Source organism: Felis catus, chromosome D3 (genome assembly GCF_018350175.1).
Source record: "Felis catus isolate Fca126 chromosome D3, F.catus_Fca126_mat1.0, whole genome shotgun sequence".
Taxonomy (NCBI): domain Eukaryota; kingdom Metazoa; phylum Chordata; class Mammalia; order Carnivora; family Felidae; genus Felis; species Felis catus.
This window is the reverse complement of record NC_058379.1, coordinates 23,481,261-23,508,174: the sequence shown is the minus strand read 5'-3', so window position 1 is coordinate 23,508,174 and position 26,914 is coordinate 23,481,261. Positions and strand designations below refer to the sequence as shown.

General features: G+C 52.7%; 1 protein-coding gene and 1 pseudogene across 7 annotated transcripts in view; both read left to right on the top strand.

The window, feature by feature from the left end:
- The window catches only part of EMID1 (EMI domain containing 1), a 48,795-nt gene that overhangs the window by 1,224 nt on the left and 20,657 nt on the right, over nt 1-26,914 (top strand). For 4 of the 7 annotated variants that reach the window (XM_023241602.2, XM_023241603.2, XM_023241604.2 and 1 more), the window contains exons 2-13: nt 7,149-7,262; nt 7,756-7,859; nt 15,426-15,509; nt 16,628-16,689; nt 18,661-18,781; nt 18,985-19,035; nt 19,119-19,208; nt 19,988-20,143; nt 21,124-21,213; nt 21,358-21,410; nt 21,894-21,956; nt 22,063-22,107. In XM_023241602.2, coding sequence (XP_023097370.1) covers nt 7,149-7,262; nt 7,756-7,859; nt 15,426-15,509; nt 16,628-16,689; nt 18,661-18,781; nt 18,985-19,035; nt 19,119-19,208; nt 19,988-20,143; nt 21,124-21,213; nt 21,358-21,410; nt 21,894-21,956; nt 22,063-22,107 — 1,033 coding nt within the window. Of the gene's footprint in view, nt 1-7,148; nt 7,263-7,755; nt 7,860-15,425; nt 15,510-16,627; nt 16,690-18,660; nt 18,782-18,984; nt 19,036-19,118; nt 19,209-19,987; nt 20,144-21,123; nt 21,214-21,357; nt 21,411-21,893; nt 21,957-22,062; nt 22,108-23,726; nt 24,108-26,914 lie in introns of those variants that run through there. The other 3 variants (XM_023241605.2, XM_023241606.2, XM_023241607.2) reach the window with 2 other exon arrangements.
- On the top strand, nt 24,808-24,975 carry LOC111557413 (annotated as a pseudogene).

Here is a 26,914-nt window from a genome sequence, read left to right as displayed (position 1 = left end):
TGGTCAGGGGCCAGCATGCCCCTGCTGGGCTAGCAAGAGCAGGTGACATGGCTGGGGCTGGAGGGCAGAGGTGGTCAAGGCATCATAGGCCAGAATAGCGGTTATCTGAGACAGGGACAGGCAGGTGGCAGATATCACAGCCGCCACCACCTATTACATGCTGAACACAGCTGACTTGGGTTCGGCATTTTACCCGCATCTACCACCTCCAGAATCTTCTTCCCAACTGCCATGGAAGGCATGCATTTTGATGGTTCCCATTCCATAGAGGAGGAAGCTGAGGCTCTAAGGGAGGATAACACCTCCCCAGGGCATGAATGTGAACCCCCAGGATCCTTAGGTGCTAAGGTGACCAAGACCCTAAACTCGAATTCCCAGTGTCAGGCTCAGGATGATGGTTGAGGGGACTGAAGGTCCAGACTGCCCTCCGGCCAGTCCAGGGCAGGGCCTTCCAGCCTGGGCTTCTCACCTCCTCACGGCTTCCTGCGTGGGAGCAGGATAGTGGCTCTGGGCAGGTATCTGTTGTCACTGGGGACTGTCACCCCATCTGTTCTCAGAAGGCTCCCAGTGGCCTGAGCATCACAAAAGCCCTGTGGGCGGTGCTGTTGCTCCCATTTTACAGATAAGACTGGGGCCCAAAGAGGAAAAGTGGCACCTGGATCCAGGCCAGCCAGTTTCCCAATCCAGTTGTAGCAGTGGTCAGCTGTGGGTCTGGGAAAGGTGTGCAGCTTATGGTTAGGAGGTGGGGGCCCTGGCTCTGGCACTCACTCAGTGTGTGACGTCAGGCAGGTCACTTCATAGCTCCGGGTCTCTGTTTCCTCAATGTTTCCCTCTTTCCTCCCCTTGTCCCCTGCCTGTTCTGAGGGTGGATGGTCCCCCATAAGAAGAATGAACAGTGGTTCCTCCTATCACTGACATTAGGTGGAGGAAGGGACCCCTAACTCGAGGAATCTGTGGTCCTCGGCTGCCAGGACCTCCCCCTGTGGCCACGTCCCAGCATTGTTGGAGACAGCATGGGGACGTCACACCCCATCAGCACTCCCTCCACCCCCAGCCCAGCACCCCAGGCGCCCCTTGGCAGCCAAAGGATCAGAGGCAGAAAAGAGGCTTTGTGCTTGGGGAGGGGGAGGCCCGGGAAGGCATCCAAGGAGCCGCCCCAGCCCCAGGAATGTGGCAAGACTTTGAGACCCCCGGAACCAGGGTGCCCGTGGGCTGTGCAGAGCTGCCTTGGCTCACCCCTGCCCCTGTCTACCCCCCCAATCCCTGCTGGGGCTGCTTCCTGGCCCCCATGAGGTCCCTTCCCACCTGAATCCTTATTTCCTTTAACAACCCATCTCAGCACTATGGCTCTAGAGTAGAAGCCATCACCGCGGCCTGGCCTAGGCCACTTCCCTCTGCAAGATGGGCTTCCTTTGGGCAAATCCTAGAATCGAGAGGAGTGGAGAATTTTCCTCCCCAGCCCCTCCCTGGGGAGCTCGAATCCCAGCTCTTTGCCCACATGGGTGACCTGGCCAGGTGACTTCTCTCAGAACCTCAGTGTCCCCCTCTTTAAAATGAAGAGCCTGAGTGGCGCCTGGGTGGCTCGGTCGGTGAAGCGTCCGACTCTGGATTTTGGCTCAGGTCATGATCCCAGAGTCCTGAGATTGAGCTCAACCAGGAGCTCCATGCTCAGCGTGGAGCCTGCTTAGGATTCTCCTTCTCTCTCTCTCTCCCTCTGCCCCTCTCCCCTGCTCACATGCACATGCTCTCTCTCAAAAACTAAATAAAATAAAATAAAATAGTAAAATAAAATAAAATACAAAATAAAATAAAATAAAATAAAATAAAATAAAATAAAATAAAATAAAATAAAAAATAAAATAAAATAAAATGCAGAGCCTGGCAATTCCTATCCCAAAGTCAAAGGAAGGACCTGTGGAAGGTACTGTGCTGGTGTCTCTCAGCGAAGCCACTCTACCACAGCAGTGGGGTGTGGAGCCAGTGTCACAGTTCGAGAACAATAGCTATTAGCACTGTGCTTTACAGTTTGTGTGAGAGGAGATTCTGCTGTCCCCATTTGCAGATGGATAAAGTGAGGCGCAGAGAGGGTCAGGGTCCAAGGTCACTGAGTTAGGAAGCAGCAGGGCCAGGACTGGAACTTCTCCTCCAGAGCGGGGCTCTGGCTCTGATCACCCTGCCCCCACCGTGTACATCTCCTTTCTTTCCTCTCCTTTTCATAACGGCCCTTGGCCCCTGGCCTGCTTGGCTGCCTCCTGCAATTAGCCCTATCACTGTTCCGGATCGCAGCCCTGGGCCCTGCAGAGACAAAGTCCCCTGGGCCCACATGGCAGGGGGTGGAGGGCAAGTGGGGGGGCCCTGGTAGGGGTAGCTGGTGCCACACCGAGCTGGTCTGGCCTGTTTTCTCTCCTCCAGCAGCCTCTGGGGGCCCAGGAAGTGCTGAGTGGGAGCAGTGGCAAGCCCGGAAGAGAAGGGCTGCCCCCTCCCAGCTCCTGCCCTCGCCCCGTCCCACAGGCTCAGCCTCACTGGGTTCTTGGGCAACTTATCACTGACCCGCATCTCAGAAAAGAACCCCCCCTCCCCCCCCCGCCCGCCCAGGGGTGCCTGGGTGGCTCAGTCGGTTAAGTGGCCGACTTCGGCTCCGGTCATGATCTCGCAGTCCGTGAGTTCGAGCCCCGCGTCAGACTCTGTGCTTGGAGCCTGTTTCAGATTCTGTGTCTCCCTCTCTCTGACCCTCCCCTGTTCATGCTCTGTCTCTCCCTGTCTCAAAAATAAATAAAACGTTAAAAAAATTAAAAAAAAAAAAAAAAAGAAAACCCCCAGGGACAGTGGGATGTAGGCAGGCTTCCAAGTACAGCGCCTATCTCTGGGAACCTGGGTCCTGGCTCCTCTGCCCAGGGCCATTGCCTGTTCTTGGTCATTCAGTCATTCAGCAAACCTCCCTGGGCACCCTCAGGCTGAGCCCCATTCTAGTGTGGCCCCTGCCAGTGCCTTCCCTCAGCATCTGCAAGGAAGGGAAAAGCTCAAGGCTGCCTTGAGTGGCTGAAGGTGACCCCTGGAGGTGCCTCACCTCTCCTGGGATCTTAGGACTGAGACCTAAAGGACAAATAGGAGTTTACTGGAGCAGGGGGAGTGGGTGCTTTCCAGGCAGAGGGAATTCGAATGCAAGGACAGGGCTGGCAGGGCTCACAGGGCGATGGGGAGCCTTGGTGGCTGTGGACTCACAACAGGCAGTGGCAACCTTAGGTCTGTGCTTTAGAAGGAGGTCCTGCTGCCCCTGGAAAGTAGACAGAGGGGCCAGGCCAGGACTCTTCAGAGGAACTTGGGTTTATCCTGGGAGCAGTGGGGCTGGGGTCGTCAAGGCCGGGGGAGGGTGGGCATGGTTATTGGTGACCATCCCAGGGGAGTGGCCAGGGGCTGACCTTGAACCCCACATGGCCTAAGTATCTCCTCCTGTTTAGTCAGCCATCAGCTCCACATCTTTTAAGCAGGGGATTCAAGCAAACTCCAGCTCGTGGGAAATAAACCAGGGACCCACATGGGGGCAATTTTAATTAAGGAAGAAGAAAATCATTTTCTTTCACTGCCCCTGGTATAAAGAAAGAGGGGCAGGTCAAGCAATTGTGGGCAGTCACAGGCCCACCTCCCCCAGCCCGGTCCAGGGCCTGGGCATAGAGGGAGGTGTGTGTGCACAGGGCCATTTGCCTGACAGGATGATCATTCTGTGGCTGTGTGTCCTATTGGATTTGCCTAGGTCTGACTGTGTGCTTGAATGTGTGTGTGTGTGTGTGTGTGTGTGCTTATGTGGGTCTGTGTGTGTGCACATGGGTACACGTGTGTCCAGGAGTTGTAGGCACTCATAAATACGTGCGTGTGTGTCCGTGTGTGTGTGTGTCTGTGTGTGTGCTCACTGCATTGATGGATGTGCATGCCTTTGCGTGTGTGTATACAACCATACACTGGGACGGAGTCTTCATTCCTGGAGCAGGGGCCCCTCCAGTATCTGGAGCTTCTGACTGTCCTCTGCCCAGGTTGCTCCCTCCCTCCCTCCCTCCTTCCTTCAATCCCAGAGCCCTAGGGCCAGCCTGAGGAACATCACACAGGCTACAGGGAACCCCCAGCACCCCTCAGGAAGTGCCTTCCAAAACTTGCACCCCAAGTTTTATGCATTTTTCTGGATAGGAACCACAACTGACATCACTTTCTCAAAGGGGCTTATGCCCCCCCCCCCACACCAAACAAAACTCAAACAGCTCTAGGGACCCAGAGGATCTAAAGAGTGGGGCCTTTTTGAAGAAATGTATTTTTTTTTTAACTTCTAAAATCACCCACCTGCTCATTGGGAGAAAATTTCCAGCCTGAGGTTAAGAGTGCCAACTCTAGGGTCAGATGGACCTGAATCCCAACCTTTACTGTGTTGTTCATCTTGGGTGCCTGGGGCTCATCCCAGACCTGAGAGCCTCAGTCTTCCCATCTGTAAAGTGGCACTCATAGTTGGTATGTGAAAGGCTTTGGACCCAAGCTCCTGGTGTGCAGCACGCATGATCATTGAAGGCTGCTGTTAGTGCAGGAGACAGAGCAGATGGAAAGGTTCTCCCTGCCCCCATGGGTGGCAATTTGATGTGAGTGTGTGATTTTTCCTAACTTTGCACACATAGCTATATATGTGCATATACATATAAATAGTCTTTGAGCTTTCTCTTTTTTAAATTTCTTTAAGTTTATCTATTTTGAAAGAGAGCATGAGCTTGAGCCCGGGAGAGGCAGAGAGAAAGGCAGAGAGAGAATCCCAAGCAGGCTCCCCCACTGTCAGCACAGAGCCCAATGTGGGGCTCGAACCCATAAACAGTGAGATCATGACCTGAGCGGAAATCAAGAGTTGGACAGTTAACCAACTGAGCCACCCAGGCACCCCTGAGCTTTTTTTTTTTTTTTCATGTAATGTTTATTTATTTTTGAGAGAGAGAGACAGAGGGTGAGCAGGGGAGGAGCAGAGAGAGAGGGAGACACAGAACCCGCAGGCTGAGATGTCAGCACGGAGCCTGACACACTGTGAGATCATGACCTGAGCCAAAGTCAGACACTTAACCACTTAACTGACGGAGCCACCCAGGGCCCCCCACCCCCACCCTGAGCTTTCTTATTTTAATAGAAATCCAATCCTTCTCTATCCGGTGGTCTGCACTTGCGTTTCTCAGTTAGCCAGACATGGTGGTCTACACGTGGAGAACTTGGGCTCTATCTCGCATCTGGTTTTCCACGTCCAGTGGTCCTGTAGCTGTTTAGGCTGTTCCCAGTGTCGCGTGGTTCCCAGCAGTGCTGCCACAAGCCCCTGTCACCTCTTCCATGTGGTGGCTGGCCAAGGGCTATGGTGAGCCTCTGCCAGGTCATTGGTCTAAACAGAGCCATCCCTTCTCCCCACTTTGCCTTTGGCTAAGGCTGTTTCTTCCTTCTGGACTTATCCCAGGGTGACAGAACGGTGAAGGGACTTCCCCAGCGTCCCACAGTGAGTTAGTCGGCAGGTCCCGGCCAAGGACATTCTCTGATGGGTGACCAGGGTCGGGGGTGGGACGGCAGCTGGGAGACTGGATGTCGGTGGTGGCAGACATCTCTGTGATGGCTGAGACATTCCAGCGGCTCAGCAGCCCTCAGCCCTGCACAGGGTCACAGGCCCTGCATTTTTTGCCGGGATTGGGAAAGGAGGGACTGTTTCAGGTGACCCTTTTCAGCCAGAGCCTGTCACCCCACCAGACTTTCCTTTGTGGTCTTGAGCCTGGGGTCAGCAGGTTCCCAGGCTGGGGCCTTCACAGAACCATGGACCGTGGCTCAGGAGAGGGGGAGGAGACAGGAGCTGAGATCTCTGGGATGAAGTCAGGGGCCAGGCTGGGCCATCCACATTCCTGGGTGCAAATCCGACTCTACCATGCACCAGCTCTGGTACGTGAGCAGTTGTCCTCCCCTCCCCAAGCCTCAGTTTACACCTTTGTAAAATGTAGGGAGGTGCCTTCCTGACTTACTAGGAAGATAATGTAAATACCCTTAGCATACAGTGGGTGCTCAATAAATGCAATGCAATATGTTTTTTGTTTTGTTTTTTGTTTTTTTTAGAGAGAGAACACACGAGCAGGGGAGAGAGGGACAGAGGGAGAGACAGAGAGAATCCTCCCTGCTGAGTGTGGAGCCCAATGTAGGGCTCGATCCCACAACCTTGGGATCATGACCTGAGCTGAAATCAAGTCAGCTGCTGAAATGACTGAGCTACCCAGGCGCCCCACAAAGCAATATGATTATTAATGGGCATTTGGAGAATCCAGTCCCCCATGCTTGGGACATCTGTCTATCACACAGAGGGGACACAAGAATAAGTGAGACAGGGCCTCTCTTCTGTCATGCCAGGGGAGGGAGAGGGCAGACATGAGCCCTCAGCCTAATTCAGCGAGACAGGTATACAAAGTGCTGCAGGGGATCCCTGGCAGGGAACCATCAATTCTGTTCAGGTAGGAGTGGAGGTGGAAAAGGACTCGGGGAGAGGTGACAGCACAGTAGGGCTTTGAAGGTCGGAGGTGCCAAGTGGAGAAGTGGGGGCAGGGTGGGCCCAGCGTGTGGCAGTGGGCCCAGGCAGTGGGCCCAGCGTGAGTGTGTGTGAAGGCCTGGAGGTGAGGGTTCACAGCAGATGTGAGCACAGGACATCTGGAGGGCGCCGAGTGAGGATGAGCACGGGAAGAACATGGCCAGGTTTCCATTTTATGACACTCTCCCTAGGGAGCAACTGAGGGGCAAGACGGGGGCTGCTGCTGTTGTCCGGGTGGGAGGCAGGAGGCCCTGGTGACCCGGATGGAGAGAAGTAATATCGAGAAAGGAGAGCGCAGGCAAGGATGCCTTGCTCCCATCTTGTCCCCCGCAGCTCAGTCCCCACGACCTTCCGAGAGCCCCCAGCACAGCTGCCCCTCCAGAGCTATAGGAGTCACTCCTCAGCCACAGTAGCCCAGAGACTCCTGACTGGGGCCCAAAGGACTCAGAGCTCGGGGGTCTCTCTCCCTAGAGACTCAGGGCTCCTGGAGAGAACCTGGACCTCCTCACTCATCCTCCCCGGGGTCCTGGGAAGAGGCTGTGCATGGCACCTGAGCTTCCTCACTGTGGGTCTGTTTCAGGAACTGGTGCTCCTATGTGGTGACCCGTACCATCTCATGCCACGTGCAAAATGGCACCTACCTTCAGCGAGTGCTGCAGAATTGCCCCTGGCCCATGAGCTGCCCAGGGAACAGGTAAGTGAGACCATGGTGGAACAGGGGCTGGTGGCATGCTAGGTGGAGGTCAGCAGGAGCAAAGGCCTGGTTGTGACACTGCATCGAGAGTGCAGGGAAATGCAGGGGCCCCGAGGGTGGGCGGAGCAAAGGGAATGTTGGCCCCATCCCCATCCTCAGCACCTCCCCTTAGGCTCCTGGGGCACTTGGAGGGCCTCCTGGGGGAAGGATTCCACCATTTACCCACATGCATTCACTTGGTGAGGCTGCACTGCTTGGCAGGACAGGCCAACCCAGCTTGCAGGGACTTCCTGTCCACTTAGTATCTAGATCCCCCCACCCGGGGAGTTACAAGGGATTGGAAGGGCTGAATCCCTGTGTAGAGGAGGAGAGAGGCTCCAGAGGGACTCAGAGGTAGCAGAGGACCCTGGAGTTTGTCCCCACGGACATCCAGGTCGGTGGGAAAGGTGGCAGAAAACTCTGTCTGAGTCCGGCCCCCTGGACACTCTTTCAGCTACAGAACCGTGGTGAGACCCACATACAAGGTGATGTACAAGACAGTGACCACGCGTGAGTGGAGGTGCTGCCCCGGGCACTCAGGGGTGAACTGCGAGGAAGGTAGGACTACCCCGAGATACAGGCCAGGTGCCTTCCCTCGGGTGCGTGGGTGGGAGTAGTCAACCCTTGCTAAGTCGGTAGATGCTACAGTGGCCAGCACTGGGCACACCCGGGCCCACTAGTGAGGCGTGGCTGGTATGCACACAGTCAGGGCCTGCTGTCCCATGGGTGTTGACCGCCTAACTCTCAGGACCCCTGAAGGAATTTCATACATGCTGCATAGCTCATGTCTTGAGGCACACCATCCCAAGCCTTTCCTCCAAACTTGAGGAGAACCCGTGTGGACATTTCCATTGGATATGGTAACAGCACATGGAAGCAAAGCACCCCTTAAGTCTGTGAACTGGCCCGGTTGGGATGGTTGTATCCATCTTGGTGAAGAAACTGAGGCTCAGGAAAGTGATGGGTATACAGCTCCTGAGTGGCGGTCAGGATTTGAAGGCTGGTCTGCCTGGCCTCTCCCAGGGCCTTAGAGATGGGCCACCACATGTGGAGTGTGTCGCAGGCAGAGGGAGCCCTTTCACCCCACCCCCCTTCTCTGCATGCAACACGGGTGGCTCAGGGCCCAGCACCCAGCAGTGGTACAGAGGACACAGCCCAGGCCTTCCTGCACCCTGGACACATGGTTACCTGGAGAGCCCTCTCTCAAGGGCACCTGCCTCTCTGCTAAGCAGTCTGGGTGGCTCCCACCCTCACTACCTATCTGAACTCAGTGAGAGAAGCTGTCAGAACCAGCCCAAGCAGCACGCCTGTAGGCACCTCAGTGGAAAGAGGCATTCAGGGCCCCCAGAGCAGCACGTTAATGTGAGCATCAGTCACAAGACATACTCTGATTCCAGAAACACAAACGTGTGAGACATGGCCTCTGAATCAAGAGAGCGTGATGCTAACAGAAGTCACCATTCATAGGTGCTTCTTGAAAGATTTACATGCTTCGCCTCCCTGGGACCCCACAAGAGTCCTGCTTCATAGGATGAGCAACAGAGGCCCAGAGAGGTGGAGTCACATGCCCAGAGTCACACAGGGTGGGGGGTAGAGCTCATGACAGAGTGGGGCAGGGAGGGGCCTGGCAGATTTCCCTGTGGGGTTGGGGAGTCTCCAGTTCTGGTAGGGGTGGCCAGAGGGAGTGGGGGAGCTGCCTGATGCCCAGCAGGGGTCCTGTACAGAGAGGCAGCTGCCGGTGCCGGTGTGGGAGGGCAGACATCAAGGGGAACCAGGAATGGGACCCTCCCCTCCCTGGTGGGAGGAAGAGGGGCCCCGGGGGCAGGAGGAGAGCCAACAAGGAGGGGCTGCTGCCAAAGAGGACACAGAGTAGCTGGTCGGGGAGAAGTAAGTCCCCAGAGTGTGGGGGCCACCTGGGCCTAGCGGGCCTGAGCCAGGCAGGGCCTGCCCAGACAAAGGCCACTCTGTCAGTGGCTTCCCTCCCAAGGGCAGACCTTCCCAGGTCTGTGGGGCCATCATGGAGCCAGTGAGGGCGGAGGACAGGTGGGGGCAGCTCCCATGCCCTTGAGTCCCACAGCTGGAGGCTGTGTGTCCAGAAACCAGGATCAAGGCTAAGGTCTCTGCCAATGGCAAGGTTGGCGTGCAAGACGGGGGCTGGGCTAGGCCAACCCTGACATCTGCCATCTCCTCTTTCAGGGCCTCCAGGTCCCAGCCTGGGATGGACGTCTCCAGGGCTTCATTGGCCAGGCCAGATCTGCCACACACCAGCTGTGTGGCCTTGGGCCAGGGACTCCTCATACATTGTGCAAGTCATTGTGCAAGGGCACCGGGCAGAGGGGGCGGGGTGGGGACTGCAGTGCAGGTGGCCCGTATCTCGTGCCCATTCAAAGGGAGGAATACCTTCTCTAAAGAGCACCAAGCTGCTGTGTGCTCTTGCGGAGCCTGGGCTCTCCCACACTAAACTTCTGTGTTCTCACTTGTGAAATGGGCAGAGTACTAGAGTCTGCTTCCCAGGGATGTTTCAAGGATGAAATGAAGCCGTAAAGACCCTGCAGTGGTACGGCAGCCTGTGGTGGGCACTATGTGATAACCAGAGACAGGAAGGGCCTCTCCCACACACACACAGGCAGAGCAGACTAAAGAGATGCCCAGGCCTGGATGTTCTGGAACACTGCTCTTCTGGGGTCCTGGGAATGAGGGTGGGGAAGCATGAGGACATTGCGAGCCCAACCCAGGCCGTGCCCTTCCTCTGACAGCTTGGTTGAGGCTGAGCCCCACCCCCCCAGCAGTTTCCCTGGCTGGTAACTGCCCTCATAGTCTGCCCAGCCCTGTGACATGGCCCTGGGGCCACAGAGCAGTGTCACCAGAGCAGTGTGGGGTGACATGAAGGAGGAGAGGGAGCACCCATCATTCCAGAATTCAGATCTAGATCAGCTGTGCTCTGCTGTGTGATCTGGGGCAGGTCACCCTACCGCTCTGAATCTTGTCTCTATCTGGAAGTCACCTGGGATTGAAAAGTGCCCACCTTGTACTTTATTATGAGCATCTGAGACTCATGCCTCAAACACAGTGGATATTCATAAATTTATATCTTCCTCTCCCCCTTGGCCCTTGTGCTGGGGATTCTGCGATGGCTCTCTGGGACTGTCCTGCCTCCCACCTCTGAGATTAGTTTCTCAGTCAGCTGCTCAGCAAACAGGCCTCGAGTCTGCAGGTTCTTCGAGCAGACTGGCTTTCTCATCTTCAGAATGGCAACGTTCACTCTGTGATGATGCGTGAGGATGTACCCTGATGTTCATGACAACCAATGAGGAAAACACTGGAATAGGCCCCGTTTTACAGATGGGGTAACTGAGGCTCAGAAGGGTATTCACCTGGACCTGGAGTCACTCAGCACGGGACCTGTCTGATCAAGCCTCTACTAATGCCTCTTGGCCTTGGGAGGTGGGACTAGATGGAGGAAGGGAGCCTGGCTGAGTCTCACCTGGCTGCCCACTCCCACTGGAAAACGTTGAGGAAGGGCCAAGGCCTGATGCACTGTGTCTGCTGGTCCTGAGCCCCTGGTGGGCTCTGCTGAGGGCAGGGCTGCTGTGGCCTCCGTGTTATTCTGCCTCTGGGAGGAGGGAGTCCTTGCGAACAGATTGTTCACCCATCAGCCCCATTGTTCAGGCGATGTAAGTGAGGCTCAGAGAGGGTGTAGATCTCATCCAGGGTCACACAGCAAATAAGCTTTATAGCTGGGATTCTCAGAGCTAGGGCTCTGACCTGGGGTCTGCAGCTTCCCCCTGGCTCAGACCCTCCTGTAATAATAATGATGAGGGGAAGGAAAGCGTCCGCTGTCTTCCATGCCGGGTACCATGACTCACACCCACCGGTGTCATGCTACCTATCATGCCATGATGCAGAAGGTCCAGGTATGGAAATTGATGCTGGGAGAGGGAAATGCCTTGCTCAAGGTCACATCCCAATTCAAAGTCCATCAGTATGACCTGGGGCCAGGATTTTTCCTCTGCAGCAGCATCAGCTGAGGATTTCCAGTAGGGGAGTATTCGGACAGTTGGGGCACCATGAGACTGGTGGAAGCCAATCTCAGCCCCAATTGCTCTCTGATAGAAAAATCGAGAAGCTCCCTCACCCTCCTCTCCCGTGGGATCCCCTGCAGCTAGGTGACCTCTGTTTGCCCCTCACTGTTCCACTGTCCTTAGCACACATGTCCCTTCCCCATCTGTGGACTCCCACAGCCCTTCTATGATGGGCTACCAGAGAGGGAAGAAGTTTGCCCCAGGTCACACAGCAAAAAAGCTTAAGAACAGACCAGAGGTTCTGGCCCAGGTGTTGCCTGGGCCCTGGGCTTCTCCACCATCCAGGGCCAGGCCCTTCCTGCACCTATCTTTCCAGCCCTAACTAGATGCCAGTTACAGTGCAAAATTTGTGCTTTCCTCTGAAGATTCAGGATCCTGTGGGCTCAGTGCTGCCCGAGTCTGCCACCCGTCTACTCCACTCCTGTCTGGAAGGTCCAGCAGCCCCTATCTTCTGACTCCCTGCCTGTCCGTCCTTCACCCCTAGCTGGGTGGCTCCCCTCTCCACCTTCCTGACCACCCCAGTGATGTGCTCCAGCCTTGCCCTCACTCCATCTTACCCCTGGCCTACACTGGCCTTCTCTCCCACCCCACAGCCTGGGCAGCAGCTGTCCCCTCTGCCTGTGACCCTCCTGGAGCTGCCACCTGGCTACGGTGGCCCCCGCCTTGCCATCACTACTCGTGTCTCTCCAGTGCCTGACGTACAGTGGGTACATGGGAAATGAATGGGAACCTCCTTTTACCCTGAAGAGAGGGCCAGGCTGGACACAGACTGAGGCTTCCCAGAAGCCAGCTGGAGGGTTCTTGGAGCTCCTGGCCCCATCCCTGACCCCATCTTTGGTTCAGGCCAACAGCAGCAAATATTTACATTTGCAAAGTAAATTCCCAGGACGACACCTGGACTGAGGCTGGGGAGACTGCATCTCTTTGGCTGTGGTCAGTGGACCCAGCAGACCTGTGGGTGGCTCATGAATGAGGAAGCCCCTCTGCTGGCCCCTGTCCTGGAAGAGAAAGCCAGAGATGAAGCCCAGGGACACTCGCAACTTCTCACACCCACATTCCCAGTGTAGGGTGGAGTTTGAATCCCCACATCCCTACCTCTCTGTGTGGGCAGGCGGCCTCTCCTTTCTGGGCCTCATGTTCTCATGAAGACCCAATGAGAAGGGGCTTCTTAGCCCTAGTGGTGGGCAGGGGGAAGGGGAGCTGCTTATGGGGCACAGGGCTTGAAACTGTACCTGATGCTGTCCTTGTGCAGATCAAGGCAGGGAGTGATGAGAGTGTCATGGGGGGAGCTTTGGTGGGTACCCTGGTCTGTCTGGGAAGGCTTCCTGGAGGAGGTGATATAGGACTGGCAGCTGTGGGGAAGGGGGTAGGGAGGCAGTGTGTGTGGTACTGGCAGAGACCTCCCAGGTGGTGGGAAGTAGCCCACAGTCAGGTTTCCCAGAGTGAAGCTGGGGTTTGTGGTCCTGGAACCCAGCCTGGAGCCCCTGAGAGGGCAAGGTTAGGGCTGAGGGGTGGAACTTCAGGACAGACCACCAGGCTGGGGTCTGGGGGACTTTCAGCCCATTGGGGTCTGCTCCAGAGGTCCTGGCCCAACACCAGTGGGAAGGATATGATACTTTTGGATGACAGGGGACCTTGTCCCAACCCTGGGCTTTTTTCCTACTCGGATTTGCTGTGCAAAAGGGCCATTTTACAGCCTGATTTGCCCCTTAAAGTAGTTCTGTCCACTTATCAGAATTTGAAGTTTTAGGGATTGTTTTTGTGAATCCTGAAACCAAACCAATATTTTCTGGGTTTGTTGTTTTTTTTTTAGCAGTTTTGTTATTTCTTTAACTATCTTCCTTCTTTCCTTCCTTCCTTGCTTCCATCTTTCTTTCTTTTAAAATTTTCACTTGCCATCACTTTGAACCAGTTACATCTTATGCTGATGGTCAGACCATGTTTTCATTAGTTTTTCTAGTTCTCTCTGGCGTCCAGTGAAATGTACAAAAGCAAATTGGTTGAAAAAGAATTTCCAACCACAAGTGCATAGATTAGTAACTCAGGGAAGCCCTCGTGTGACGTTAGAACATTTATGCTTATTTTCAAGACCATTGTGTCTGCCGTCCACATTATTTTGCCTTTTGTTTTGTTTGTTTTACATTCATTTTGGGCCGGTGATTCATGCATTTGTTAACAGAAGGTCTGTTGAGGCCACTGAGGCCCTACTATGCAACAGGCACTTTTCCAGGCCATTCATGGGACAGACTAGGTCCCTGCCCTGGTGGGGCTCATGTTCCAGCCAGTGGGGTGGGTGACTGGCCGTGAACTGGGGAACTGACACAGTACATGTTAGAGGGTGGGAATGCCATGAAAAAAGGGGGAAACAGCAGGGTAAGTGAGGAGGCCGGGCCGGGCAGATGCTCTGCCAGACTTCATCCCAGAGAAAACCCAAACTTCCATGAGGTTGGAGAGACAGCAGCTTCCTTTGGTTGACTTCCGGAAAAGAGTAATAAAATGGCCTTTTACTTCTTCACCTGGGAGCAAAGAGGACGAGGAAGGCTTGGCGAGCCCATTCTCCTCCAGAGCCAGCATTCCTACAGGTGCCAGGCCTCCCTGCCTCCACCCAGTGGGCTGACTCGAGGTGCCAGGTGGCCCAGAGGTCGAGCCCTGGAGTTAGGCTAACCTGAGTTCAAGTCCAGGCTCCAGCCGTCTTGGTTTCCCCCCAGAGAGATACTCATATTCACTCATCCATTCATCTGAGCACAGGGGACAGAGGAGCTCTGTGCCTCAGTTTCCCATCTGTAAAGTGGAGGTGGTACTAGCTACCCATTTATAGGGTTCCGTGAGGATAATGAGTTAAAAATGTGTATGTGAAGTGCTTACTAGAATGTACCAGGCCCAGAGTAAGTGCTAGCTGTTAAGTGTTAGCTGTTACAACCTACCATGTGAGATTGAGCTGGGGTGTGTCGAACACTTAGCATTGGCCTTGGCTCACATGGGCTGCCAGCCCACCTTCCTCCGTCCTGGGCCAGATTTATTCCCTGCGATGGGGCAAGTCCCAGGTCCCCAGGGAGGGTGAGCGGGAGATGCAAGGCCAGTCTGAGCAGAGGCCCCATAGTGGAGCAGGGTCTGGCCGCCTCCCTGCTGGGGGCTGGCCAGAGACACCCGTCTGGTTTGAGTTCCCGGCGCCGCACTCCCTGCACCAACCCGCAGCCTGGCTCAGAGCTGCCAGGTCTGTGCCTTATTTGGGTCTTTTCTCCCCGCCCCCCCCCCAACCAGATGGCACTCTGTGGCCTTAAAAGGCAGGCCTGGGGGGCGGGGGGGGGCGCAGAGAAGGGCAGTTGCTACTGCTGGCTCCAGAGCCCCTGCAGCTGTACCCCTGCCCCTGGCTCGGCCAACCCATCCCTCTGGCTGTGGGGAAAACCAGGCCCCCAGACCCAGACCAGCCAGGGTGGCCGCTCTTCGTAGGGGTGGTGGCAGAGTAGAGCACAGCCCCCCTTGCCCTTCCCAGGCAGCCAGCCTCCCTCTGGTTTTCATTTAAAACCAGGGCGGGTTCCACTTCAGTGTCTTCTTACCAATTGGGGCAGGGAGAAGGGGGACAGCCATGTCCCAGCTGCCTGCTGTGTGCCTATGTGTGCCCAGGGGGCCCTTTGTATACATTGCCTTCCTCAGGATCACACCAGCCTGGGGGGCGTAGTAGCCTTATGACTCCACTTTACAGATGGGAATATAGGCGGGTCCAGAGAGGACAAGTCATACAGGTCAGCAAGTAGCAGGGCTGGGACCCAACCTTGCATCTGTTACCTCTAAGCTCTTAACCCATGCAGCTTGCTGGGGTCATTGGCCCCTACCCGCTGCCAGCCCGCTCCCCAGTCCCGTCAAGTTGGCAGTCTTGTTCCAGTTCATCCCAGCTCTTGCTGTGTGACCCGGGAAAACTGTCCCACCTCTCTGGGCCTCTGTCTCCCTCTTCACCAGGAGGGGTAGGGATCCTGGCCGGGGCCACAGTGGCACATGGGGAATAGTGCAGGCCAGCGCGGCTCTCATCAGCATCATCCCTCAGTTTCAGGTTCCGCTGGCTTCCTGGAGCCTGGCTGGTCAGGCAACACCATGCGACGGATGGCACTTAGGCCCACAGCCTTCACAGGTGGGTCCTGGGGCAGCTGCTTGGGGTCCCCCTGGTTTAGGAGAGGTCGGGCGGGGGCACAGGCAATGTGGTGATGATCCTAAAGCCAGCTGAGTCCAGCAGTGGAGGGTCAGGGAGAGCGCCCACCCTTGCCCACCCCAGCCTGGAAAGAAAAGTGAGGGGTGGAGAGAAAGGGCCTAGAAGGAGTCTGACCTGAGCCCAGCACCCCAAGACCCATGACCCCCAAACTCTTTTTTGTGTGTGTGTGATCCCCAGACTCTTGCAGACGTGGGCCCAAGCCGCCAGTCCTCTTTTTATTTAAACTATGCTTTTCTCCGCATCTGCAATGAGTGAGGCACTGCGCCAGGTGCTTTCCATTGTCAACCCATTTCAATCTCACAGCCCCAGGAAGGCATCATTGTCCCCATTCTAAAGAGGAGGAAGCTGAGGGTCAGAGAGGAGACGCGCCCTTCCCAAGGCCCCATAACCAGGAAGGGGCAGCTCTGGGACTCGACCCCAGACTTTGTGCTTGTCAAGAACTCACTGCACCCTTGCTCTGAACTCAGTGCCCTCAGATGTGAACTGGGGTGACGCTCGTCGTAACACATGGGATCCTGGCATGGACTGGAGAGATGAGCCCTTAAAGCACTAGTCCCCGTGCACCGCAGCTGGCAGGTTCTGGAATGGGCCAGAGCTGCTATCGATAACTTAGGGGTATCCCTGGAGAGGCCCGAGGAGCTGGACGGTGGTTGCGGAGGCAGAATCAGAGGGTAGCGCCTCTGAGCCAGCTCAGTCCAGGTTGTGATGTGTCAGTCCCCAAAGCTGGCAAGCCCAGGCCAGCCCTGCCCAAGGGGAAGCAACAGGATTTCCTGCCCTGGCTTCCAGGGAAGGAGTCATCTTGGATGTAAAGGTTGCAGGAGATGGGTCCCTGATTCTGCTCTGGAGGATCTGGAGCCAAAGGAAACCCTCAGGACATGGCCTACCTTGAACAGGCTGTAGCCCCTTCTCCTGCACTGGGCTATCTCATGGTTTGGGGTCATCAGGTGTCCCATTGCCTCCATCCTGCCCCCAGGCGTTGAGGGGCTCCATGGGGAACCTGTGGCGCCTGGCCCCAGCCCCAGCCTCATCCCTCCCTGCAGGTTGCCTCAACTGCAGCAAAGTATCAGAGCTGACCGAGCGGCTGAAGGTGCTGGAAGCCAAGGTGGGTGAGCAGCTGCCCTTCCCCTGGCCTCCCCACCCCCTCCCTGCACCCCTACGCCCCATCCACTCATGATTCCCATTGCATCTCTGAGCTGAGCTTCAACACCCAAGAGCATGTGACCTCCCTACCAGGCACCCACCACCCTCCAGAACAAGCTGGCTTCCCCTCTGTGCCCTTCCCCAGGAAGCCTGCTCACAGTCAGATCGCCTGGCCTGCTCTTCCTCCGGGAGGCCTACGAAGCTCCCTGTGCACCCCCATCTCCATGCCAGCCAGATATTTGTAGACCCCACCCCCCCCCAGAGCCCGTGGCTGAGTCTCTTATTTGCCCTGTCGCCTTTGCCTTTTATTCCCCTCCACCACCATAATACTATCTTCCCAGTTTCCAAAGCAAAACATCTGCACATCCCAAATTATCTCAAGATACAAAGGTTTCAGCAATTAAAAAGCAAGACATTCTAAGTTTAGAAACATGAATAGCTCAGAACTGTGAAAAACCTACCAGAAAACCATCTGCAGCAGTCACCTATGCCCCGAGAGAGAGCAACAGTCAATATTTAAGCATCTTTTCTTCCAGATTTTCTTTTCTTTTTTTTAAGTTTACTTCTTTATTTTGAGAGAGAAAGAGAGCGTGCACAAGCATGAGGGGGCAGAGAGAGAGAATCCTAAGCAGGCTCTGCACTGTCAGCAGGGCTCAATCCCACGGACCATGAGATCATGACCTGAGCAGAAATCGAGAGTCAGACGCTTAACCAACTGAGCCACCCAGGAGCACCCCCCCCCCCAGATTTTCTAAGCACACGTAAAGACATACATGTTTTGTCTGCATATCCTTTCCTCCATCATTCTCTCCTTTGGGAATTTATCTTAAGGAGAGTAGATAGATGCAAAGGTGGTTACCAAAATGTTAATGATTAATAGGGAAGGGGCGCCTGGGTGGCTCAGTTGGTTAAGCATCTGACTTTGGCTCCGGTCATGATCTCATAGTTTGTGAATTCGAGCCCCCGCAGTGGGCTCTGTGCGGACAGCTCAGAACCTGGAGCCTGCTTCAGATTCTGTGTCTCCCTTTCTCTCTGCCCCTCCCCGACTTGCACTCTGTCTCTCAAAAAAATAAATAAATAAAAATTTAAAAATAATAATAATTAATAGGGAAAATTGAAAACCAGATGGCAGAGGGAGTGGTTGCATAATTAGCATAATACCAGACAGCCGTTCACAACACCTCCGTTTTGTAACATGAAAAGATGCCCCTGAGGTATCAAGGGGGAAAAGGAAGTTTCCGAACAGCATGTGCTAGAACCCCCGCTAGGAAGTGTGGGAGCTCCGGGAACCCCACACTGCTCCCCAGGCTTCCTCCCAGGAGGAGCCGGCATGAGGGGCTCAGTCTCGGGTCTGGGGTGTGGTTCTTAGTTCTGGGTCTGTCCGGGAGTTTCAGCTTTTCTCTGGACAGGACCACACGACCCCTGCCCCCTGGTCAGTGGGCATTCTGGCCCCTCTTTAATCCCAGGTCAGAGGCTCAGCGGACACCACTGACTTTCAGAGGCTCCCCACACTGGGTCCCAAAGTGGTTTTGTATACGCCTCGGGGCCTCTATTTCATGTCAGACCTTCCCAAACTTCCCTCAAAATTTACTAAAAATCCTCCCAGCCTGTAGTACTTGAATAGACCAAGAGGAGTTTCATGTTATTTATGCAGCTCAGCATAAGAAAGACCCTGTGGCCCAGCAAACATGGCGACACAGAACTCCACTTGGGTGGCAGTGACGGTGTATGATGGCTTTTTTACGGTGACGAATTGTGTAGTTTGAAAACCACAGTCACTTCTGATGAAGTTCTGAGCCTCTGGGAGGTGGGTCTCCACTCCAAGCTGGGCTATGCTGGCTGCATGGGCCTCCTGCCCCCAACACGGGGGCCCCTCTGCTGACCTGACCCTGTTGAGACCCTGGTACCTACCTGTCTTTTTCTTCCTCTGCAGGTGGCGGTGCTAACTGTCACTGAGCGGGCAGTGCTCCCGACCCCAGTGGCACCCGGGGACCCTGTCCCACTCTGGGGCTCCCCAGCTGCCCGGGGTAGCCCAGGAGATGGAAGCCTCCAAGGTGAGTGGGTCAGTAGGGGCAGTGTGTTGGGAATGAATCAGGGGAGTGAGACTCCAGTCCCCGCCCTGCTGCTGACTCCCAGCTTGACCCCTTTCTGGACCTGAGGGGATGGGGCGCAGCACCCCAGTAGCTCCTGTCGTACACACTGGAGCTGGAGGCAGGGACCCTGGATGACACTGACCCCTGTCTACCCCCTGCCCCAGGGCTACCAGGAGCCAGAGAGAACGTGAGGGCCCCGCTGCTCCCTCGAGAGGGTAGGTGCTGACTGGGGGACGAGGGCCAGTGTCAGGGCAAGAGCAAAGTTGGAGCTGCCAAGCTGATGAACTTTCTCCCCCAGATCGAGTTGGTGGCCAGGGGCTTCCTGGGCCCACTGGCCCCAAGGGAGACACTGGCAGCCGGGGCCCAACGGGGATGAGAGGCCCACCAGGTGAGTGCCCACAGCACTGCCCCTACCCCCAGCTTCCCAGGTCAGCCCTGTCAGGTGAACCCTTACTTGGCCAGAGGTAGCCTGGGCCCCTTCCACCCACGTGTCTCTCAGCTCATCACCCCTCCACTCACACCTGGGCTCCCCAAAACCCTCTTTTGCATTCTCTGGACCCGTGCTTCCTGGGCACCTACCACAGCAGGCTCTGAGCTGGGTACTTGGTGGGGTCAGACCTGTCCATACCCTTCTGATGCTTCCAGACCAGCTGGGAGGAGGAGAGGCAGGCAGAGGAGAAATAGCAGTGTCCCCCACCATGTGACCAAGGTTGTTCTGGGGGAAGTTGTAGGTATGGAAACCCCAAGGAAGGAAGCCTAGACCCAGCCTGGATGGGGTGGGGCATGGGAAGGGCTTCCTGGGGAGTGACATCATAGCTGAGGCCTAAAGGATGACTTGGAGGGGACACCAGGCAGAGCAAAGGGAGGACTGATGGAGGGAACAACTCATTCAAAAGTCTGGAAGGGAGAGAAGAGAACATTCTGGAAATCAACATTTCCTAAGAACCTGCTGTATACCAAGTGTCCATTGTCCTAAAGCCCCTGAAGAGGGCTGTGTTCATCCCCTTAATAGATGGCCAGGGAGGTCAGGGCCAGGACTGGCCTGGGCTTGTGGCCTCCGCAGCCATCATGTACCCACTCCCCCAGGCTGCCTTGTTCCGCCCCCTTGCAGCCACCCTGGACCTCCCTGCCTCTCATACACCCAACAACTCCCTGGTTCCATTGTAGGTCCTCAGGGCCCCCCAGGAAGCCCTGGCCAGGCTGGAGCTGTGGGCACTCCTGGAGAGAGGGGACCTCCAGGTCCACCAGGGCCTCCTGGCCCCCCTGGGCCCCCTGGACCCCCAGCCCCTGTTGGACCACCCCATGCCTGGAACCCCCAATATGGTAAGTCCCTTGGGGTCATGACAGATAATGGTGGGAGTGGGGGCCGGGCTGGCATAATGATCATCCCATTGTCACTGCCATCTACCAGGTATCTTCTGTATACTAGGCTTGCCCTTGGTCAGCTATGTGTTACCCAGTCCTCCAATAGTGCCATTGTCCTCTTCTGTTCTCCGATGAGGAAGACTGAGGGCCAGAGAGGAGCGATTACATAGCCAGAACATGAGAGACCAGCTTCAAACCCAGGCGTCCTCCGGAGCCTGTGCTTAGAATTACCAGCATCCGGCCCTCCTGCCAAGTCTTGGAGCTGGCGGTGATCCAGCCCTCAGAGCGCTGGAGAGCCCCAGGCCTGATGGCAGGAAATGAGTTCTGTGCTCCCTGACCCTGTGCTCAGAGAGCCTCCTCCACCCATCTGGACCCAGACATGTATCCTTGACCTCCTCCCCAGGCTGACCTACGTGTGTGCCGCCAGTGGTCAGAAGCTAGGAGTACCAGGTTCAATCATACCTGTGCTGTATCTTTGGTGTATGACTGGGCGCCATTCATTCCATCTCACCACTCCTCCCTCTCCAAGTCTCAGTTTTCTCATCTGTACAATGGGGAGAGTGACTGCACAGTTCTCCCAGAGCTCCATGACCCCCATGCACAGAAGCCCGGCACAAAGTAGATGGTCAATAAATGGTAGCTGTTATTACTATTCCCATTTGACGTGTGGCAGTATAGGCCCAGCAAGGTGGAGGGTCTTGCTGAATGTCACTAGCCAGAGTGCGGTAAGGTTAGAACCCAAGCCTCCCTGCTTCCTGGTCCCATGTGACCAGCACTCTCCACACTCTCCACCCTTGGAGCAGGTGTCCAATGGCCCCGCCCACACTATAGGTTGTCCCACAGGGTAGTCAAAGCTGGCTTGGCAGAGGTATGGCAGGTAAAGACTGACTGCCCTATCCCAGCCCAGTCCTGCTCACTCACCATCTTTCCTCCCCCAGGGGACCCATTACTGTCCAACACCTTCACTGAGACCAGCAGCCACTGGCCCCAGGGACCAGTCGGACTCCCAGGCCCCCCAGGGCCGATGGGTAAGTTGAGTCCAGGCCCAACGTAAGGGGTGGGGTCAGATGATGGCAGAGTGGCTAGGGCTGTGGCCGTCAGGAGGGAGTGGATAGTAGACTTACTGGTATTGTACTCTGTTTGAGTCCTGAGGATGTCGTGTCTTACTCCAGGTCCCCCTGGACTTCCTGGTCCCATGGGCATTCCTGGGAGTCCTGGACACATGGTGAGTAATTCTCCAAGTGGTCCCACTCATCTGTCCATCCATCCACCCACCCACTATCAGTCCACATATTCATCCATTCACCCATCTACCATTCATTCATTTGTTCATTCATTCAAGCATTTATTGAGCACTTAATATGCAAACTACTTTCAGTAAATCTTTTTATTCAGTCATTCAGTCCATGTAAGGAAGAGCAGCACATACAGCCAAGAATGATAGAGGTTCTTTTTTTTTTTTTTTAAAGGGCTGCCACCAGCACATGGCAACTTGCAGATCAGGGGTAGGGACTCTCTGACTCCAGGGCCATAACTCTAAACCCTGAGATGTATAAACTGCCAGCTGTATGCCAGGCACTGGGAGTGTGGTAAAGAACCCAGAGGTCCAGGCCAAACTGGGAATCCCTCCTCGACCCCTGTGCCCCCCAAGTCCTTGCCCACCCCACCCTGCCTCAGTACAAAGCTGAGGCCCTGTCTTGTTGCTCAGGGACCCCCAGGCCCCACTGGACCCAAAGGAATCTCCGGCCACCCAGGAGAGAAGGGAGAGAGAGTGAGTACTGAGGCAGCCCCTGGTGGAGGATTCTGGGGAATCCTGGGATCCCTGGGTCACACCCACTCCAATAGCTGACTCTATACCTCTCTTCCCTCCCACACAGGGACTGCGTGGAGAACCTGGCCCCCAAGGCTCCATGGGGCAGCGGGTGAGTGATGCTGCCCACCCTGCAGCACCCCCTCCAGGATCCCACAGGCTCAGACCCCTGCTCTGGCTCTACACACTGAGACCAGAGCTCCTGACCCCCTTCCTCTCCAGGGCATGATCCATCCCTCTCTTTCCTTATCTCTGGGTCCTGTCAGCCTCTTAGTATCAGGCCATATACCTCTCCTTCACTCGGGCTCTGTGTCCTTGTAGCTGTTTCTCTATCTCTTTCTTTCCTCTGTGTCTCTGACACTCTATATTTCTTTCACTCTCCATCTTTCCAACTATGATTGTTGATTTGTCTGTTTCTCCCTTTAGTTTGGTCAACTTTTGCTTTGTGTGTTTTGAACTTTTGTTATTAGGTGCATACATGTTCAGAATTTTAATGTCTATGAAATGAATATTTTTCTCTCTGGGGATACTCCTTGTTCTACATTCTACTTTTTTTAATTAAAAAAATTTTTTTTGACTATTTATTTTTGAAGAAGAGATAGAGACAGAGTGTGAACAGGGGAGGAGCAGAGAGAAAGGGGGACACAGAATCCAGGTTCTGAGCTGTCAGTACAGAGCCCGATGTGGGGCTCAAACTCACAAACCATGAGATCATGACCTGAGCCAAAGTCAGACATTTAACTGACAGCCACCCAGTCACCCCAATTCTACCTTTTTTTAAATAAAGTTTTTTTGTTGACTTTTTTGTAGAGAGAGAGCGCATGTACACATTGGGGGGAGAGGTAGAGGGAGGGAGAGAGAAAGAGAGAAAAAAAAAAGTCTTAAGCAGCCTCCTGGCTCAGTGCAGAGCCCAACAGAGGGCTTAATCTCATAACCCTGAGATCACGACCTGAGCCAAAATCAAGTTGGATGCTTAACTGACTGAGCTGCCTAGGTGCCCCAATAAAGTTTCTTATTTATTTAAGTAATTTCTGCACTCAAAGTAGGGCTCAGACTCACAGCCCCAAGATCAGGAGCCTCATGCTCTTCAGACTGAGCCAACAAGGGTATCCTCTGCATTCTACTTTGATACTAAAACACACCAGCTTTCTTACACTTAGTGTTTGAATGGTATATCTTTTTCAATACTTTTGCTTTCAACTTTTTCTATTTAAAGTATACCTCCAGTAAACGGCATATAGTTAGGTCTCTCTTTTTTCTTAACTGCCTTGACTGTGGAGTTCATTTATATTCATTAATACGGTACCATTTATGTCAACCAGCTTGCTATTTGTGTTCTATTTACTCCATCTCTTCTTTATTTTTTCCCCCTTTATTCTGCTTTCTTTTGGATTGAGTACTGTTTACTCCATTTTATCTCTACCAATGACTTTGTGTTATTTTTTCACAGTTGTTCTAAGGATAACAAATACATCCTTGACTTACCACAATTAACTTGAATTAATATTATACCACTCCACGTCTGAATAGCAATGTTACAACTGTATAATTTGCCTCCTTCTGACCTTGTGCTATGACTGCCATATATTTCACTTCTGCATTTGTTATAAACCCCACAATACATTGTTGTTATTGCTTTAAACAGTTGACTTTGAAAGAAGTTAAGAAAACAAAGAAAAATTGTCTTTTACATCTATTGATATATTTATCATTTCTAATGATTTCCTGTAGCTCCAGATTCCATCTGGTATCGTTTGTCTTCAGCCTAAAGAAAGAATGCCCTTTAGCTCTGCTTGTATGAGTCTGCTGGCAACAAATCCTCACCGCTTCTGTCCAAAACTGTCTTTATTTTACCTTAATTTTTGAAAGATATTTTAAATTGGATATAAAATGATAGCTTGGCAGTTTTCCTTCCTTTTAGCACTTTAAAGATGTTGTTCCATGGTCTTCTGGCTGAGAAAATTAGCATTTCTCATGAGAAATTGGCTGTGGTTCTTGTTGTTTTCCTTGTACATATCTTTTTGCTCTGGCTTTTAAGATTTTCTCTTTAGGGGTGCCTGGGTGGCTTAGTCGGTTGAGCATCCGACTTCAGCTCAGGTCATGATCTCACGGTTCGTGAGTTCAAGCCCAGCGTCGGGCTCTGTGCTAACAGCTCGGAGCCTGGAGCCTGCTTTGGAGTCTGTGTCTCCCTGTCTGTCTCTGCCCCTCCCCCACTCGTGGTTTGTCCCTCTCTGTCTCTCAAAAATGAATAAACGTTAAAAAATTTTTTTAATAAAAATGTTTTAAAAATTAAAATAAGATTTTCTCTTTACCCTTGGTTTTCAACAGGTTGATAATGATGTGGTTGGGATGATTTTATGTTTATCCTGCTTTGGGTTTGCTAAGATTCCGAGATCTGTAAGGATTTTTATTTTTGTTAGTTTTTTTTGTTGTTGTTTAATTAATGAAATTATTTCTTAGAGCATTTTGAGGGGGGGTGGGGTTCACAGTAAAATTGAGCAGAAAGTGCAGAGAATTCTTATATACTCCCTGTCCTCACATATACACAGTCTCCCCCCACTATCAACATCTCGAATACAGTGGGACATTTGGTACAATCGAACCCACACTGACACATTATTATCATCCTGAGTCCACAGTTTACATTAAGGCTCCCTCATGGTGTTGTACATTCTACAGTATCGATAGATGTATACTGTTAGTATCTACCATTGTGGTATCATATAGAATAGTTCACTGACCTAAAAATTCTTGGTGCTCTGCCCATCCGTCCCTTTTTCCTCACTAATATGCATTTAAGTTTCCTCCATATATCGCTTCTCGGCCTTTTGGCTAAGATCAAGTGTAGTTTCCTCCATATCTTTTCATGGTTTGATAACTCATTTCTTTTTAGCTGTAAATAATTTTCCATTGTATATACTACAGTTTATTTATCCATTCACCTACTGAAAGACACCTTTCCGAGTTTGGGCAATTATGAATAAATATCCACATGCAGGTTTTTGTGTGGACGTAAGTTTCCAGTTCATTTGGGTAAATGACATTGGGTAAATGACATTGCAATCACTGGATCATATAGTATGTTTGGTTTTGTAAGAAACGTTTTTGTAAGGGGCATCTGGGTGGCTCAATCGGTTAAACGTCCAACATCTATCAGGTCATGATCTCATGGATCGTGAGTTCAAGCCCTGTGTCAGGCTCTTTGCTGCCAGTGCGGAGCCCACTTCAGATCCTCTGTCCCCCTCTCTCTCTGCCCCTCCCCTACTGATTCTCTTTCTCTTTCTCTCACTCTCTCTCAAAATAAACAAACTTTTAAAAAAAGCTTTTTAGGGGCGCCTGGGTGGCGCAGTCGGTTAAGCATCTGACTTCAGCCAGGTCACGATCTCACGGTCCGTGAGTTCGAGCCGCACATCAGGCTCTGGGCTGATGGCTCAGAGCCTGGAGCCTGTTTCCGATTCTGTGTCTCCCTCTCTCTCTGCCCCTCCCCCGTTCATGCTCTGTCTCTCTCTGTCCCAGAAAAAAAAAAAAAAAAAAAAAAGTTAAAAAAAAAAAAAGCTTTTTAAATAAGAAACACACCTTTTGTGTGTGTGTATGTGTGGTGAGAACACTGAAGATCTCTCTTAACAAATTTCAGTTATACAATGTAGTATTATTAACTCTAGTCACCATACTAAATATTAGATCCAAAGAACTTGGCCATGCTATAACTGAAAATTGATATTCTTTTATCAACCTTCCCCATTTCCCATCCCCTGCCCCAGGCCCTGGGATCCACCATTCTACTCTGTTTCTCTGAGTTCAACTTTTTTTTTTCTTAAAATCCACATATCCTTCTTATCATTAAGATTCCATCTTTTTTAAGGATGAATAATGTTCCATTATATACACACACACACATATACATACATACCACATTGTGCTTATCCATTCATCCATATCTTGGCTTTTGTGAATGATGCTGCAGTGAATATGAGAATGCAGATATTTCTTCAAGATAGTGATTTTTGTTGTCTTTGGATAAATACCCGGAAGTGGGACTGCTGGATTGTATGGCAATTCTATTCTTAATTTCTTGAGGAACCTCCATTCTGTTTTCCATAATGGCTGTATTAATTTACATTCCCACCAACAATGCACAAGGGTTCCCTTTTTTTTTTCACATCCACACCATTTTTTTATCTTTCTCTCTCTCTCTCTCTCTCTCTCTCTCTCTCTCTCTCTCTCTCTCTCTTTGATAATAGACATCCTAACAGGTGTGACGTAATATCTAAAATTGTGGTTATGATTTGCATGTCCCTAATAATTAGTAATCTTGAACGTCTTCTTACATACCTATTTGCCATTCGTATATCTTCTTTGGGAAGATGTCTGTTCAGGTCCTTGCCTGTTTTTAATTGAGTTATTTGTTGGGTTGGGTTTTTTCCACTTGAGTTGTATAAATTCCTTATATATTTTGGATATCAACTCTTGTTGGATAGGTGGTTTGCAAATATTTTCCCCCGTTCCATAGATTGCCTTTTTTTTTCCTTCCCTTTCCTTTTTTTTTTTTTTTTTTTTTTTTTTTGAAAGTGAGCAAGCAAGTGGGAGAGAGAGGGAGAGGGTGCCCAATGATGCATGGCTCCATCCCATGACCCTGCATCATGACCTGAGCCAAAATCAAGAGTCCAACGCTCAATTCACTGAGCCACCCAGGCACCTCTGTGCAAAAAATTGTTAAATTAGTTTTCTTATTGTTGAGCTTTAAGAGTTCTTTGTGTATTTTGGATAATAGTCCTTTATCAGGTGTGTCTTTTGCAAATATTTTCTCCCAGTGTGTGACTTCTCTTACTCTCTTGACGTTATCTTTTGCAGAGCAGAAGTTTTTAATTTTAATGAATTCCAGCTTATCAGTGATTTCTTTCATGGATTGTGCTTTTGGT